The 18,091-nt window shown below is 38.8% G+C and overlaps 1 protein-coding gene across 1 annotated transcript in view; it reads right to left on the bottom strand.

The window, feature by feature from the left end:
* LOC136876281 (transcription initiation factor TFIID subunit 5) overlaps window positions 1-18,091 on the bottom strand; it is a 151,999-nt gene that overhangs the window by 70,792 nt on the left and 63,116 nt on the right. Inside the window, exon 7 of the mRNA XM_067150097.2 lies at window positions 17,435-17,580. Coding sequence (XP_067006198.2) covers window positions 17,435-17,580 — 146 coding nt within the window. The remainder of the gene's footprint in view (window positions 1-17,434; window positions 17,581-18,091) is intronic.

Raw genomic sequence — 18,091 nt, 5'->3', positions numbered from 1 at the left:
ATGGTTATGAGGGTGTTTAGATGTAACGATGTAAAGGAGAGGGCATATAAGTCTCTGTTATATCCCCAATTAGAGTATGGTTCCAGTGTATGGGACCCACACTAGGATTTCTTGATACGAGAACTGGAAAAGATCCAGAGGAAAGCAGCATGATTTCAGGCAAGAAAATAGTGTTACAAAAAGGTTGCAAACTATGGATTGGGAAGACTTGGGAATAAAGAGATGAGCTGCTCGACTAAGCAGTATGCTCTGAACAGCGGAGAAATGGTGTGGAATGACACTGGAAGACGAATAAGCCTGATCAGAGTCTTTAAGGTAGGAAATATCATAATATGAAGATAACTGACCAGAGTCTTTAAGGTAGGAAGTATCATAATATGAAGATAAAGTTGAAATTCAAGAGAACAAATTGGGGCAAATATTTGATTATAGGAAGGAGAATGGAATAATTTATTAAGGGAAATGTTCAATTAATTTCCAAGTTCTTTGAAATCGTTTAAAAAAAGACCAAGTAAACAATTTATAGGGAATCTGCCACCTGAGCGACAGCGCTTCATGCAAATGCAAATCAACAGATATGTACATGTCTATTTCTTCCCTCAACAGGACTCCAGTGAAGTTTTGAAAGGAGTCTGATACACTCCTTCATAACCGAATAATCACAGGCAGAAGAGGAAGACTTGGCCATCCATGTAATCCTACAGAGAAGATAGCCGGGGGTGAAATTGGATGAATGACTTGACCATTTTACATGGTAAAAAATGTCATAGGAGCACATCCAACCAGTCTTGAATGGCAATCTTCAGCAATTCATTATCATTCATTCATAATATTTTATCCGAAAGGCCACTGCCACCACCACATTTTCTCTCCCAGAGATTATAAAACTGTGATATCTATGACTACCACACATACAGTGAAGTCTAGCCCTGTTTCCTCTTACTTGTGCTAGACTCCACTCTTCGTTTTTCTCTTTCCTATTTGATCTTCCTTAGTCGACTCTTGTTCTCTTCTGATGCCGATTGTATCAGGTTTGTAAGGCCTAAGGAGTCTTTCATTCTCACGCCCTTTATTGGGCTTCCATTTCTTTTGCTGATACCTTCATTCTTCGAAATTTTGGACCTCTTCCTTTTTTTCCTTCTAATTAGTGTTAACACATTGGAGACGGCCATATGTGAATGTGCTACCCTCCAGAAATCGCAGAATTTTTAATGGATTTTGACATTTTTTCAATGCTAGGGTAAACCATGATTATAACAACTTTTGGAATATTTAGAAAGATCACACTTTCTTCTACATAAAAATGAGTTTTAATTATCATAATAGTGCAGCAATTTTTAAATATAAATTTATGAAGATAAAAGTTTTACAAAAACAAAACACTAATAAAGATTCTAACCTAATTGGTCAATTGGCAACGGTATCCTTATTTATGACCAGTAATTTGCTTTCCCACTGTTCGTTGTATGAGGACAGGGTTGCATCGAGTTGCTGCAGGTTGCCATCTGTACACGGGAAGCACCCACATTTTTAGGAAGCGGTATAAAACAGTATTACAAAACTCACTTCAGGAAGAGGTATAAAACTACTGTATGTTACACTTCACACCCATTTGAAATTAGCTCATTATCTATATTTACTTGCCTGAAGTGCCAGAATCATCATGTTTACTTAGTGTGTAATTGTTATCCTCATCCTCATTTTCAGAACTCGTCTTTCATAAGAACGTCCATTATGGATTCGCAGTAGAAATTTCGTACACTTGAATTAGACATGCTAACTATTCACAAGAATTACCCAAACAAGCTTGCCTCTCGAACACACACTCTTCCAGTCCGCATGTACCATACATACTTTCCCGCCCATTTCACAGCTGAGAGTCAACGATGATGCAACCCCATGTTATGGCCATGTAATCAAAGCCTTGAAAGAAGAGCTCTCGACTTATGCTCATGACTAGTACATTTTATGCTTATAGAAGCATTCAACAGAATCCTAGTGAAGTCATAGCTCGCTGAAATGGCAGCTACTTTTTTTAGCTACAGTGAAAACGTGCCCGTAGATTCTCCGAGCTCCGTCAGCAGCAATGAAATAGCGCGCCCGCAAATTCTATAAGCGGCGTCTCCAATGTGTTAAGAGAACATGGTTGTCCCATTTGTACTTCCTCTTAAAAGAACAATCACTGCCAACACCTAATTGCTCATCTTGAGAACATTTGATATCATTATGCTTTAGAGGGCCAAAATTTTTCTTCCAATATTTTGGTCTAACAAACTGGGTGATAATAAACCTAAATGCAAATCAATCAATCGATCAATCAATCGATCAATCAATCAATCAATCAATCAATCGATTAGTGATTTAACATATCATCACAGCCAAGCATGCCTTTTCCCTATGAAGTGTCAGACCTCTTCCTTTTTTCCCCTCTGATTAGTGTTAGGTGGTGGCATGTGCAATGGAGATTAAAAAGTCAAGCAAAGGATGATTTCATTCCAGGCAAGGCAATTTTGGTAGTCATATTACTGAATGAGATTTCTGCTTTATTTCAAATTCATTCATAACAAATGCTGGATTGGTCTTAAGAAACCTTTCCCAGGGATAAGTGACAGGCTGATAAAAGTCAAAATAACAGTCAAAGGAAAAACCTGGTAAATTGTACAAGTGTATGCTCCACACGCAGGATGCACGCAACAAGAGAAAGATGACTTTGAGGAAGAATTGGAGAGACAATTGAATGGACAAAATAACGTGGTAATGGGGGACTCGAATGCCCATGTAGGCATGGAAAGGACGGGTTATGAGAACGTGCTTGGAGTGGAAGGATGGGGAAATAGGAATAAGGAAGGAGAAAGACTACTGGATTTGCACAAAAGAAATGGGATGATGGTCGGGAACTTGTGGTTAAAAAAGAGAGAAATCGATAAGATAATATGGTATAGCAGTGACTGGTCTAGGAAATCAATTGTAGATTACATGATCTACGACTGGGAAATGAAGAATGTTATAGATGTAAGGGTAATACCATCAGACGCCCCATATAGTGACCACAGACTATTGGTAATGAAACTGAGAACAATGATGGAAAGAAAGAGAACAGAGAAGCAGGAAAGACGTATCAAAAATGGAAACTGAAGGAAAAGGAAACAAGGAAGAATACCAGGAAAAAATAAGATTGAACTTACCAACAGATGATACAAATCCAGGAGAGGAAGAATGGTAAAGGCTCAAGAGTACACTAGTAAAAACTGCAGAGGAAGTGTGTAGGAGAACTACTGCCAGGAAAAGATGCAAGGACACGCCATGGTGGAACAACAGAGACAAAGCGGCAGTTAGAGAGAAGAATAAAGCTTTCAGAGTGAGGTTTCAACAGAGGACAACGGAGACAAGACAAGACTATAAGACCAAAAAGAAGAAGCTAAAAAGGTTGTAACACAGGAGAAGAAAAAATGGATGGAAAAGTGGACAAACGTGAAGAAAGAGGATAGCAAAGGAAATAAAAAAGTACTGTATGGAATGGTCAAGAGTAAGAGGAAAGGCATGAGGGAAGATGTTAAAATAATGATAGACAAAAATGGAAATGAAGTGCAGGAAATGGAGAAACTCTAAGGAATGTGGAAGGAGTATTTTGAAGATTTACTAAACTCAGAAGGATGCACTGAGGAGGAAAGTAGAAGCAGGGAGGAAGTAAGAAATATAGAAAGAGCAAAAGACTTAACATGGGCAGAAGTGGAGCTAGCACTGGACAAGATGAAAGGAGGGAAAGCCCCAGGGTTAGATGAAGTGAGTATTGATATGGTGAAGGCAGCAGGAGAGGTAGAGAAACAGTGGCTTTATCGTGTGTTGAAAGTAGTATGGAAGGAACGGAAGACCCCTGAAGATTGGAAGAAGGGGGTAATCATACCCATTTTCAAGAAGGGGAATAGAAAAGAGTTTAAGAACTATAGGGGAGTCATATTGATATGCCACTGTGCAAAGGTGATTGAGAAGATTCTGCTTGCTTGCTTGTTGTTTTAAGGGGCCTAACATCGAAAGTCATCGGCCCGAGAAGATTCTGGAGAATAGAATCAGACAGAGGGTGGACGAAAAGTTAAAAGAAGAGCAGTATGCCTTCAGATCAGGAAGGTCTACAGTAGACCTTATATTCGCAAGACAGTTACAAGGGCACCATTACGAATGGGGTAAGGATCTTGTGATGGCCTTCGTGGACTTTGAAAAAGCTTATGACCATGTGTGTAGAAACAAGGTATGGGAAGCCTTACAGACAAAAGGTGTCGAGGAACAGACCGTAGAAAGAGTGAAGGAGATGTACAATGGGAGTGTCAGTTGTGTGAAAATAGGAGGTTTGAGCAAAAAGGTGGATTAAAACAAGGAAGTGCTCTGTTACCTTTGCTCTTTGTAATAACAGTGGAAGAGATAGTGAGAAAAGTGGCAAGAAAAATTGGAGAAGGAAAAATGAAAGTGTTGATGAACATTGAATTTTCATGACCGCATTGTGTTACGTACATTTAGTACATGTTGAAGAGATGTTAAGTACAGAACAAAAATGGCCAACCGGACACCAGTGGGATCCAAACCCACAACCTCCCGATTTTGCGTTTGTTGCTCTACCATTTTTGTTCTATACTTACCATCTCTTTAACACGTACTAAATGTACATAACATGACCTGATAGGTTGAAAGTCGGTTTCGAAAGTGATGATGTTTGCAGATCAACTGTTAGTCTGAGGAGAAAAGGAAGAGGATATCCAGGAGCAGTTATGCTTGGGTAGATGAGGTGGAACAACATGGAATAAAATTTAATGCCCAAAAGAGCGAGATAGTGATGACAACCAGAAAGAAGGAGAGACCTACGAGAGGGATATTGCTTGGAGGGGAACAGCTTAGGAAGGTAGAGAGTTTCTATTACTTGGAAAGTATCATAGAGGAAGGAGGAAGAAATAATAAGGAAATAATTGAGCGTGGAAGACAAGCAGGAGCATTCCTGAAAAGTGTCAGAAGCCTGGTTTGGAGCAAAGATGTTACTCAGAGAAGCAAAAGGGTAATATACAGGATGTATTATATACCTATTCTGACATATGCAGCTGAGATTTGGGTAATGAGGCAGAGAGCAGTGAATAGCATACAGGCAAGTGAAATTAAATTTCTGAGAAGCAGGATAGAGTGAGAAGATGGGATAAGATGAGAAATGAGAAGGTTCAAGATACAGTGAAAGAAGTCACTACAGAATAGGATAGAGGCATCTAGACTTAGATGATATGGACACATGAAGAGAATGACAGAGGAAAGGATACCGAGGAGGATGCACGAAATGGAGATAACAAGAGGAAGACCAAGAGACAGGAGTGGAATAGTGTGTACAGAGAAGAGGAGAGGACTGGGCAAGAGTGACAAGGGAGAAGTGGTGGGAAGACAAGAGGAGATGGAGAGACTGATGTTCCAAGCAGACCCGGCCAACAGCTGGAAACTGCAGATGATGATGATGATGATGATGATGATGATGATGATGATGATGATGATGATGATGATGATCAGTGTCATAACCAGGCCCATATTTAGATACCGGTATGTGCAACATGTGCAACTGATTGCACAGTGCGGCAAAAGACTGGGGGCAGTAAAAAGTGACAAAAATACAATTTATTCATTTTTGTTCATTTATTTTTTCCCCGTACTATATTTTTCATATTTGACTTGCATGTCGTAACACTCGCCTGAATGTTTTTAGTTTTTTATCAAGTAAATTATTTGAATTTTTGTCCAAAACAATCTGTCTGAACAATGTGTAAAATAGTACATGCTACAAGTATGAGATAGTTAAACTTCAAGCGTTCAAGTCAGCAATGCTGTGAAACGTAGAAGAATCAAACTAAACAACAAATAGCTTGTGATGTTATTTGCTATCTGCAGGGTTGTGTTGTTTTGACTATTAAAATAAAGTGTATCCCAGAGTCAGTTTCAGTCATGTGTATTTATTGTACAATATTTTAATAGCAGTTTTCCATTATAACACTGTGTAACTAGTATAAGTAATTTATTTTTCCAATTATGGATGGATGAATTAGGGCAAGTGGTGCCACGTATCAAAAGAAAGCCGAAGAAAAGACAGAGGGAGAGTAAAAATTTTTTGAGAAGATACCTTGACTAGACTCGTATTTTAGTGGTAAAAACAAAAGTGAAGAGTGCAGACCAGGAAATTCAGGTGAAATCAGTAAAGACAATTCATAAGAATGTGTACTATCCATAAATTCTACACTCTCTATCTAAAGCACTGGATTCAGCAATTTGTGTCCCATTTTATTGGGAAAACAGCACAAGACAGGATTATTTGTTAAAAAATGGAATAAATTAAAATCAAAATACTGACTTTTCTCATTTCTTGCAGCAATTCAGCAAAAAACTATTCCAAAGGGTTTTAGTGAATGGAGAAATTGTTAATCATTAATATCTTGTTTATTCTGCCAGCCAAGGATCATTGTTTTGTGCCCCTTGCAAATTATTCAGTGACACATCTCAATTTGCAACATTTGGTTTTAATAATAGGAGCCATGCCAGTGTGCGAATAGGTGAACGCTCACTGAGAATGTATGTTAAAATAGAAAAACAAAGGAGATGAGATAAACAGAATAAACAAACCATTACTCAGCATGAACGTGAAGGTGAAATGTGCAAAGAGTTGTTTCTGTCGTTAAGAAACTAACACCTACAGGTATCGCTTTTCGTGAAGATGAAGGGGTGTTTGGCACTGTGAAAAATGTTTCATAATGTGTTCACAACTAATTGCGGAGTATGATTCTTTTCGGTCCGAACACATTGGACTGTGTGGTAACCATGGCAAAGGATGCAGTTCATACTTGTCACCAGCAACTTGTGAAGAATTAGTACGTCTTAACAGGAAATCACTGCATAAAAAAGAAATGCTCATGAAACTATTTCTTGTAGGTATTTTTATCATAGTAGATTCTACACCAGATTTATCCGATAATAAATAGTTAAGTATAATCCTTAGATATGTAACTAAAGTTGAAAGATTTTTGTGTTTTATAAAAAATACAGGCCATACCAAAGAAAAGCTGTCGGAAGAGATTTGAATTCCCTAGGTTGCATGGTCTGAAACTCCACCATTGTCGAGGTCAGTCATACGGCAATGTACCCAAGACTCAAGGAAAGGAATCCTTTTATTTTCTTAATTCCATGTTCAGGTCACTCCCTAAATTTAACTTGAACACACACAGTGAAATGATGTACAAATGCAAAATGGTTTTTTGATTGATTAAAAAATGTATATAATTACTTTGCAGATTCTACAGAAAGATGGAATACCTTGGAAACATTTTTGATTCTGAAAACATGAAACTGAAATCACTGTCAACAACACGATGCTGTGCATGTGAAGATGTTTGCCAGAGCTTAAATGCTGATTGGAACGCAGTGCTTTCTGCATTAAAAACAATGTTATAAAATGAAATTAAATTATCTTTACACCATCTTGTCCTCAGTCTGGCTTTGCTGTACGGGAGTGAAAGAATGGTGGACTCAGGATATAATACCAATATAAATGGTCCGTTATTGGACATTATAAATTTTCCAGCTATCTCATTCTTGGTTGCCAGCGTTTCGCCCTCGTGTGCTAGGGTGGGCTCATCAGTTGGTACCTAGCACACCTACCAATACGCTGGCTAGTGCATACCGTGGAGGCCACTGCGTAGGCTAACTGGAGCCACCGGCAGTGCCAATGCACGAAGAGACTTTGTCTCATTATCAAAAATTGATGCCTGCCTGGCCATCAGATGATATAGATGTTGATTCCCATAGGGAAACTGAAATAGGACTCAGGATATCTTATTAATAAGTCAGATGTAACAGAGATGAAAGTAGCGAGAATAATTGCTGGTACAAACAGGTGGGACGAATCTCATGAAGGTACTCAAAGTGAGGTAATAAACGCTAAATTAGGAATGAACTAGATCAATGAAGCTGTACGTTTTAATAAGTCTCGGCTGTGGGGTTGTGATGTGAATGTAGGACGATAAGATTACCTGGGGGAATAACGCACTGCACCGTAGAGGGTAAAAAAAAAAAAAAAAGTAGAGGGAGACAAGAATATTTTATCAATTATCTTTGTGCCTTGCTGAGCGCATTTTTTGTTAAGATCATTTAGTGTAGAGACACACTGTATCCAGGAACGAGTTTTCTGCTTCATACATCCAGTTATGCCACAATGGAATGTTTCAAGAACTTCAGCAAGGACGAATGTTCCAGTGGAAATGAAGATCTTAAAAAGATTGGCCTATAGAAGTCAGCCAGGAAAATAATCCTGCACTCTAATTTGTTCTGTAAATCTGATTGTTTCCTGTTACCTTACAAGTGCGTGCATCCCACAGGGAATGCATCGTAGCATGGTATCACTTACTACTTCGTGTAGATCGGACATGCTGTCTGGCATGCTCCCATTTCACGGGAAGCACTTTCTGGATAAGCACTCCTTGTTTTTCAGCTTAACCCAATCACATCACTTGACGACCCTAGCTCGTTATAGTTATTTGTGGCATATGAATCAAATGATGAGCTCTGCTCGCGGTGACGCACAGCTGTACATCAATCCACGTAGTTCAGTCACTAACCCACAGTTGCCACTTGTGTGCATTCTGAGCTGAAGTTTACACATGTGGCTTCGGTTTTTTCCCTTTCAACAGGTTCTCACACACTTCCGGAACAAGAGATAAGAGAATCTTTTTTCATATTATTTCGCTCTTGTCTGTTGCCATCATGGCGTCAAGCAGATGTGCTGGTGTTGATGAAGAATGAATACGGAAGCTAATAGATAGTGTTTTAGAGAGTGATATTGAAGGCAGTGATGTTTGTGACGACGAAATAGACCCTGAAGTCTTTAGTTCGAGTACTAGCGATGCATATAATAGTTCTGATGACACGGAAAGTGATGCAAATAATGACGGTGTGCCGAGTCTTTCGAAACGAGCTCGTACCTCGGCACAGACTAACTTGACTGACTGGAACTGGACAAAAAGTTACAATAAACCTGTTGTACATAAGTTTAGTGAATACAGTGGGGTTAGTGAAAACTTATTGAAGAAGTTTGATACGCAGCCACTATCTGAACTCTCAGTTTTTTGTGAATACATGAACCCTTTATTTGACAAAATATCTGTCGAGACAAATTCATATGCAGCAAAACAGTTGAGCAATCCTGACAGAAAAAAGTTGAAAGACGATGACAAATGGTTTGAGACTACACCCGACGAAATTAGGGCATATTTTGTGTTAGTTATACTAATGTCACAAGTGCGAAAGTCAAGAATACAGTTATACTGGAGTAAAAACAGGTGTATAAACACTCCTATTTTTCGTGAAACCATGAGCAGGGGAAGATTTATTATAATTTCACGATTTTTAGACTTTGTTGACGATGAACAAGTGGATAGTAGTGACAAACTAAGAAAGATTAGGCCTATAATACAACATTTCTGCTCCAAATTTTCAGAATTATATTTACCTTCACAAGACATTGCTCTAGATGAAAATCTAATGAAATTCAGAGGCCGCCTTTCATATGTCCAGTGTAATAGGTCTAAACGTTCTAGGTTTGGAAAAAAAATTTACAAAATTTGTGAATCAAGCTCTGGCTACTGTCTGTCTTCCAAAATTATGTACGTGATGATGTAATGGATCCACGTCTGCCAGCAATTACAAACGTTGTGCTCAACATGTGTGAACCCTTGTTAGGCCGAGGACATACATTGTTTTTAGATAACTGGTATTCTTCAGCAGATTTATTCAAAAGGCTACACGACAAGCAGATGAATGTAATTGGAACTGTTAGACAGAACCGAAAAGACATGCCTCGTGACATCAGTAAGACGAAACTAAAACAAGGAGAGTATGAGACGTGGGCTGCCAACAGTATGTTGTGTGTGAAGTGGAAAGATAACAAGGATGTTTGTTTTCTCACCACTAAACACAAATCAGCTGACATGACAGGGACAGGCAAACTTAGATGAAAGAGAGGACAAACCCCTAGAGAAGAAGTGATAAAGCCCAAGTGTGGCCTTGAATACCAGAAGGGGGTGGGTGGTGTTGACCTTCGGGATCAGGTTACAGCTCTGTTCCCCGTCATGCGACGCACAGTGAAAGGGTACAGGAAAATATTCTTTTACCTCCTAGATATGTGTATTTCCAATTCCTTCACTGTGTATCACAAGATCGCTGCTAACAGAAAGACGAGCTACACGGACTTCAGAACTAGCATTGCACAGCAGCTACTAGAGACTGTTCAGTTGCCGGAGTACTCGGTTCGAGGTCGACCTTCAGCGAGCACCACTCCCACTAGATTATAAGCTAAATCATGGGCCCACTTTCCCATGCGTATTCCCCCTACAGAGAAGAAATCAAAAGTCACAAGACGGTGTGTTGTGTGCTACAGTCGGGGTAATAGAAGTGAAAGTTGCTGGCAGTGCAAAAAGTGTGGCGTAGCTCTTCATTTAGAAGAATGTTTTGAGGTGTACCACACCCAGCAGACGTACTAAAATAGCGGCATTGGTAAGTTTATTACTTCGTTATCATGTATACAAATTTTCAGAAAGGAATATTTACTGGTTGGTTTTGTACGATTTTCTAAATAATAGTGTGATGACGATGGCCGTAGATTTCTTGGCGCACTCCTATGGTATTTAAATGTGGGGCGAATGGGTTAATGACTTAACTTACTAATGTAGTAATTATGAACAGGAGTTTCCCCACTAATAACTTCTTCTTCTTTGTTCAGTACTGGCCATCTAAGGACCACATTAAATAGCTATGTTGGCTTTCTTCTTCCTCCACCACTTCCATTCACTTGCTAAGCTTTTCCTCTCCTCATTCCAGGTGATGTTTCCGTCTGCAGACTCTTCTACATTTTTGGTTGTTGTCTGAATCCTAGTCTGTTCTATGTGTTTGCCTCTCGAACATTGGCTTCTTTCATACTTTTATGTATCTCTGATATCTATTACCTTAAAAAAAAAATTTAAACAAACCTTTCTGTAATTTAAATGGAATGTTCCTGTTATAAAGTCTGCTTCAATTAAGGGATATTACACTGAGTGGCCAAAAGTCATGGGAAGACACTGAATGTGATGTTAATATCAAGTTGCTCCTCCTCAAGCCCTCAACATGGCAGCAATACGGCGAGGCATCGACTCTAACAAGGTATTGGAATCGTTCTGGAGGGATCTGGACCCACGCATCTGGCACTGCTACCCACAATAGGGAACTTGCATGATTCGGGGTTTTAATTAAAAATATGCTAATCTGATTCAAAATTTCATGCAGAATTCAAAAATGTGATCAGATGCACAAATAATAACTCCAAACATGATAAAAATCTAAATTAAAGTACGAAAATGTCACGTCATGCAAGTACGCGATCTCATTGGTCTGACGTCATCGTACAGGTTGACTGAATTAGCAGACGAAATAACAAAGTGTGCTATGAGAAGCAGGATACACTTTGCGTATTTCTACTTTATGTTAGTGTCTGGTATAGTTATACAAGTCTATACATTGGATAATAATCGGAGTGATATATTTTAGACTTAAAATGAATCCTGCACAGACAGCGAGGCAAAAAACTTATAAATGGTGTAGAGTTCCGATGTGCAATAGCACATCGCATACCATCCCAAACAAATTGTTTATAAATGTTCCAAAGACGCTAAAACTAGGGATAAATGTATTTTGGCGAGCCGGAGAAATGCTGATGATATATCGGAAAAGTCTACAGTTTATTTTTTTTTAAAGATCATTTTAACGTAAGTTGAATTTGTTTGAATTTTCAATCACTTTTCCACTCTATAATATAATAAAAAATAAGCGTGTACGTCACGAAATTAAACAACGTGAATTTAACAAATGCATATTTCTACACAAAACCAATGCTTGTCTGTTGGGGTCTTATAAGTTAACAATGCTCAATTATAATAATTATCATAATATTAGTGAAATAAATAACATAATTACACACAGGTGAAAATAGTGATGTTGGTGTTTAAAACAGTATCCAACTTAGCCTAAGTTTTAGGTTATATAAGCCAAGTCAATAAACTGAAGGGTAAAAATACCGGGCAAGTTGGCAGTGCGGTTAGGAGCACGTAACTGTGAGCTCGCATCCGGGAAATAGTGGGTTCGAACCCCACTGTCGGCAGCCCTGAAGATGGTTTTCTGTGGTTTCCCATTTTCACACCAGGCAAATGCTGGGGCTGTACCTTAATTCAGGCCACGGCTGCTTCCTTCCCATCCCTAGGCCTTTCCTGTCCCATCGTCGCCATAAGACCTATCCGTGACGGTGCGATGTAAGCAAAAAAAAAAAAAAAAAAGTCACAGTACTCAAAGACATTCCTGTATTAAATGACTAAAAGGTCACCAAGACACTTTTCTTGTATGATATGCTCAGCTTGTTAAAAGCCAAATGTAATTAATGTTATTGGCTTTACGCCCGCTAACTACTACGGTTTTCGGAGACGCCGATGTGCAGGAATTTAGTCCTGCAGGAGTTCTTTTACGTGCCAGTAAATCTACCGACATGAGGCTGACGTATTTGAGCACCTTCAACTACAACCGGACTGAACCAGGATCGAACCTGCCAAGTTGGGGTCAGAAGGCCAGCACCTCAACCGTCTGAACCACTCAGCCCGACTTGTGAAAACTAGATGAAGTCATATTTATCTTTATCTTTATCATGTTTAACTTTTTCCCTCCAACAAGATATTTAATGTTTCTCTTTCATGGGCCCCGGAAGTGGGTAGGCCAGTTGCCCCAACCATAAATATATATATATTTTCGGGAATTATAGATTATAGACCTTTCTTTCTTTCTTAAAAAGTTTATTCTTCAGGGTTGGTTTTTCCCTCGGACTCAGCGAGGGATTTCACCTCTACCGCTTCAAGGGCAGTGTCCTGGAGCGTCAGACTTTGGGTATGATGATACAACTGGTGAGGAGGGCCATTACCTCGCCCAGGCGGCCTCACCTGCTATGCTCAAAAGGGGCCTTGTTGCAAGATGGAAAAATCGGAAGGGATAGACAAGAAAGAGGGAAGGAAACGGCCGTGGCCTTAGGTGCCTGGAGGAGAAGTGGGAAAATACTATAAACCACTTCGATGATGGCTGAGGTGGGATTCAAAACCCCTCTACTCAGTTGACCTCCCGAGGCTGAGTAGACCCCGTTCCAGCCTTCGTACTATTTGTTTTCAACTTTCATGGTAGAGCCGGGAATCGAAACCGGGCCTCCGGGGGTGGCAGCTAATCACATTAACCACTACACCACAGAGGCGGACTAGTACTATAATGCTACCTATATGTTTATGTTAGTGCTGAAATCCGATTTTTTACTTTCCTAATGCTGAAAGCCCGAAAATGTAATGTTATTCTTTAATATGGGAATCAGTCTAGAAGGAAATGTTGAAAGTGATGTGATTTATATCCAGGTTCGTTGTTATCCTAATACTATGAGTTACAGTACATGAAAGATGCCACTTACAAACTTGTTTTTTATCCGCGAATTTCTTCGACCACAAAAGTAACTATTTTTCAAGAATGATAACATCTACACAGGGTAGATTGTCTGACTGTGCTGTTTTGAACCTTTCTTCTGTCATTTTGAAGTTATTCACGCTCACGAATAATAAACAATCAGCTTTTAGTAACGGCTGATGCACAATGGCTGGTAGAGCTGCATGTGGTACTGGATCATAACGTCACACCGTGCCGCTTACGTCAGAGACCATTTCACTCGCCTTGCGGAAAGGCACTTTTGAACATTTTTCTAATGGTAGAAAACAAGGCAACTTACCACACTGTAATACGTTTACGTACTATTTCACTGGTGTACTTTTCAAAAAAAATATTTTTGAAAATTATGCATGTTCCCTATTGGTCTTGTGTAATTAGTGTGGAATTCATGGAGCACACTCCAGCATCGACAGCATCCCATAAATGCTTGAGTGCGATCTGGAGGGCCAATCCATGGTTGTAACTTCACTGAAGTACTCCTCCAACCACCTGCATACCACCACAGAGCAGTGACATGACGCATTGTCCTGTTGAAACTTAACATCTCCATCAGGGTACTCCAGGGCCAGAAAGGGATGCAGATGGTATGAAAGAATGTCCACATAATGTGCACCTGTCAGCGCTCCCTGCAGCCAAACAATGGAACCTAATTGCGACCATGAGAATGCCGCCCAGACCAGAACTGAGCCACCTCCCACCTGGACACAACCTTGTTGACACGCAGGATCCATAGCTTCATGGGGCATTCGCCACTCTCTCACCCGCCCATCAGCTCAATACAATTGGAACCAGGATTCATTGCACCGTACCACATGCCGCCACTGTTCCAGGGTCCACTGCCAATGTTCGCAGGCCCATGCACATCGTTGAGCTCCGTGCCGTGATGTCCGTTCTTTAAACATCTATGAACTTCCCGTGCGGTGGTTCACGTGGGTGGCAACATTCTCTCTGCGATATAGAAGAACCAACCTTGACACTGTTGAGCTCGGAAACCCGAATTCGCATGTAATCAACGCAATGCTATGACCCATGCGCTGTGGACCGACGATCACCCCATGTTCAAAGTTGGTTAACTCGCGATGTGTTGCTACCTTTACAACACTTAAAAGAATATAACCATCATGTTTTGTTATGTATGAACATTCTTATTAACTGACTGGCAGCCATGAGTTTCATTATTACACTGCCAGCTCTGTGCTGTACCTTACGTTTTTAACCTCTGGCAACACGATTACGTGTTTTTTCTAACTCAGCCATGATGAACACTCTTATATATTTTCACTCTTGTTTTTATGTTTGAACATTCTGATTGACTGGTAACAATGATATCCTAATGATTTTAATTATTTCACTACCAGCTCTGTATTGTACTTTCTGTTCTTATCCTCTGTCTCAACTCGAATGTGTTTTTTCTCTTAGCCATGTTGTAACATTCTATGTTTTTTCACACTAGTTTTAAGCCTATTTTCATTTTCTAAATATAAATGTTGATTCTTAGGGTGCCATATATGTTAAGGACACTAGGTTCAGGGCCCTGACCTAACTTTAGGCTAAGATTTATTTTCTGCTGATGATGCTTATGACTGTTAAACGAAACATGTCCCATCTTACAATGCCTGTTGTAATGTTTATTTCCTAAATATAAGGAAAGAAGTATTGGAAAGGTGGTAACTATTATTCTTGTTTTAATGTTCATATCTGATGTCCAATATGGTCTACAATGAGATTTATTACTTGTAATGGTGTCTGTGACGGACTGCTTAGCTACGCCGTAGCTAGCCACAACATTCAGGGATCATACTCGGCATATTTTCTAATGGGACACTCCTTCCCATGACTTTTGGACACTCAGTGTATATCCATGTGATCTTCGCCTTTCACACTTTAGTAAGTCAAGCTACCTTTTAAACTTGTCATTTTTAATTTATGTCATTTTGTTGCTTGTACTACTGGACATGGGATTAACCCAAATGTTAATTCAAAGAGAAATCTTCATTAGGGTTTATCAGGTATGTTACCCTGAAGTTTTAAGTGCTTTCAGCACGAGATGTTATGTAATTCACTGTATGTAGTGGATCAGTTAAATGTTTTATTTTCTACATTTCAGATTATTCTACTTTCCCAAAGTCTTAATGTTTTTATGTTATGAAGCTTTAATGTAAATTATTTTTATTGTTTTCAGTTTTATTTTGTGTTTTTGCGATTTAGATTTGTATAGGAAATGTTAATTATCATATTTCTTTAAATATTGTAAATGATTTAATTTTAAATTTTCTATTTGTTTTTAAATATATGCTGGTTCTCTTAGAATTGTTATTTCTTATTTGAGATATCAAACCATAAAAGTGTAAGTTCCACCTCTGTTAGCCCCTTCTACGTCCACATCCTTCTTTTCATTGTCATGATCTGAACCTGGATTTTGAAATGAATTAATATTCCCTGATTAAATTTAAATGGATGGCTTTGTATACCTCAAGGTTACAATTATTTTTTTAAACTGCATAATAGTTAAACATGAGATGGTGTCTCTTCATTTCTCACTCAATCACGGCTAAACTACCGAACCAACTGAGCTGAAATTTGGTATCAGATATTAATTTCACGCCTAAGCTACTGAACCAACTAAGCTGAAATTTGGTATCGGATATTCATTTCAAATACAAGTCCAAATTAAAACAAGCACGACACGTTACTTGGGCAACCTACAAGAAGAAATCTCTCTCGATAAATGCAAAATTTAAACACTACAACTCCGTTATTAAGCCTGAAGCAACCTATGCTAGTGAAACCTTATTCAATTTGAATGTGAAATCAACTACAGATAAATTACAGAAAATAGATAGACGAATCATTAGAACAATTCTAAACAAAAAACACCAAGTAGATGGACAATGGCGATTACTACCTAATGAAGCTGTACACCAGGAGACTGAGTCTATAATAGATACAATGCGGAAAAGAAGAGTTGCTTTTTTTCTATCACATATCATGACTACTAGAGACTAGGATACTCAAACATTTATTCAACTACTTTTGGAATAGTAAAACTAAAAATCACTGGTTCAAAGAAGTCCAAGAATATTTAAATGAATTAGGCTTGACAATTCAACAAATTAATAATAATAATAATTATTATTATAATTATTTATTATTAATTCAACAAATTGAAAACAGAGAAGAGAAGAGGATCCTGAGAAATAACGACGTGGGACTTAAACTGAAGACCTATACACGCAAACAGTACAACATAACTGACGAAGAACGGGCAGCCAGGTCAGAGAGAATGAAACATTTCTGGAAACAAAAGAAGAAACATCAACCAAATTTGTAACAAATATTCATAGGACTTGACTGTATATAGATTGATTTCAGTGCTCCAATGTGGGCGTAAATTAAATAAATAAAAATTAACCTTTCCTACAGGACAGCCATTAATATGTACAGCACATATTTACTGAACTTGGGCATGTTCCACCTACTAGAAACCAAAATAATGGGCAAAAATAAAGTCTACCATGTGTATTTAAAATTCAGTCATCTACAAAGAAAAGTGTGATTATAATGGTACTCCAGGAAATTCAGTTTTTCTATGTTAAAGCAAACATTCCAGAGCACACATCAGCCAAGTGCTGTTTAGTAGTGTATTCGGCCAGTCCTTGGGAGGTCCTGCCAATTCAGACTAAAAATCAGGGTGTCTGAAGGTTGTCAATGAAGGGTACAAACAGAAGTCAGTGACATCAGCCCATCAACAACAGATATGTTCTGCTAGTTTCTAAAATCAAATCAAACACACAAACTCACATTTGCTAGAATAAAGGAACTAGTCAAACAGATCTTCCTAATAAGCACTACTGTATGTTAGCGTTCTACTTACCTGCCTCTCTATCTATGTCCTGGAGCATTTCTGCTGACTTCATTGCTCTTAGTTTTTGTGGTACCATGGTCCACACCTTCACTATAGATTCCGAGAAGCCAACAGCCAAGAGACTGGAATCTTCTGCAATCTCAGCACATGTCACACTGGAAAAATATTGAATTTTAATTCAATATGTAATAAAGTTAAACTTACAACTAAAAAGAAAATAAGATAAGAACTTCTGAGTGTGGAACTGAACCAACATCATAGATAGTTCCAAGTCCTGAAGAAGAAGTAACTGATTCTCTGTCACAGTCACAAGTTGTTAAATCAGTTTTTAGATAAAGGTATCTCAAATAAGAGAAAATGGAGAGCTTAGAGATGTGGGTTTACCAACGCATTCTCCAAATTTCTTGGACTGAACAATGAACAAATGCGTCCATGCTGGAAGAACTAGGCATCTAGACTAGGCTACCTCTGGTACTTTGGACACATTGCCAGAAGAACAGACACTCTGGAGAAGCTTGTGGTGGAGGGGAAGATTAATGGCAAGAGATCACAAGGAAGACATCAAATCAGATGAGTGGACCAGCTGCAGCTGGTAGGGAAAACTTCAACGAAGCAACACTTACAGCGACAGACCACCAGATTTGGGAAAAGAAAATCAGGACAGTG

The sequence above is a fragment of the Anabrus simplex genome, chromosome 6 (genome assembly GCF_040414725.1).
Source record: "Anabrus simplex isolate iqAnaSimp1 chromosome 6, ASM4041472v1, whole genome shotgun sequence".
NCBI classification, from domain to species: domain Eukaryota; kingdom Metazoa; phylum Arthropoda; class Insecta; order Orthoptera; family Tettigoniidae; genus Anabrus; species Anabrus simplex.
This window is presented reverse-complemented; position numbering and strand designations above follow the sequence as displayed.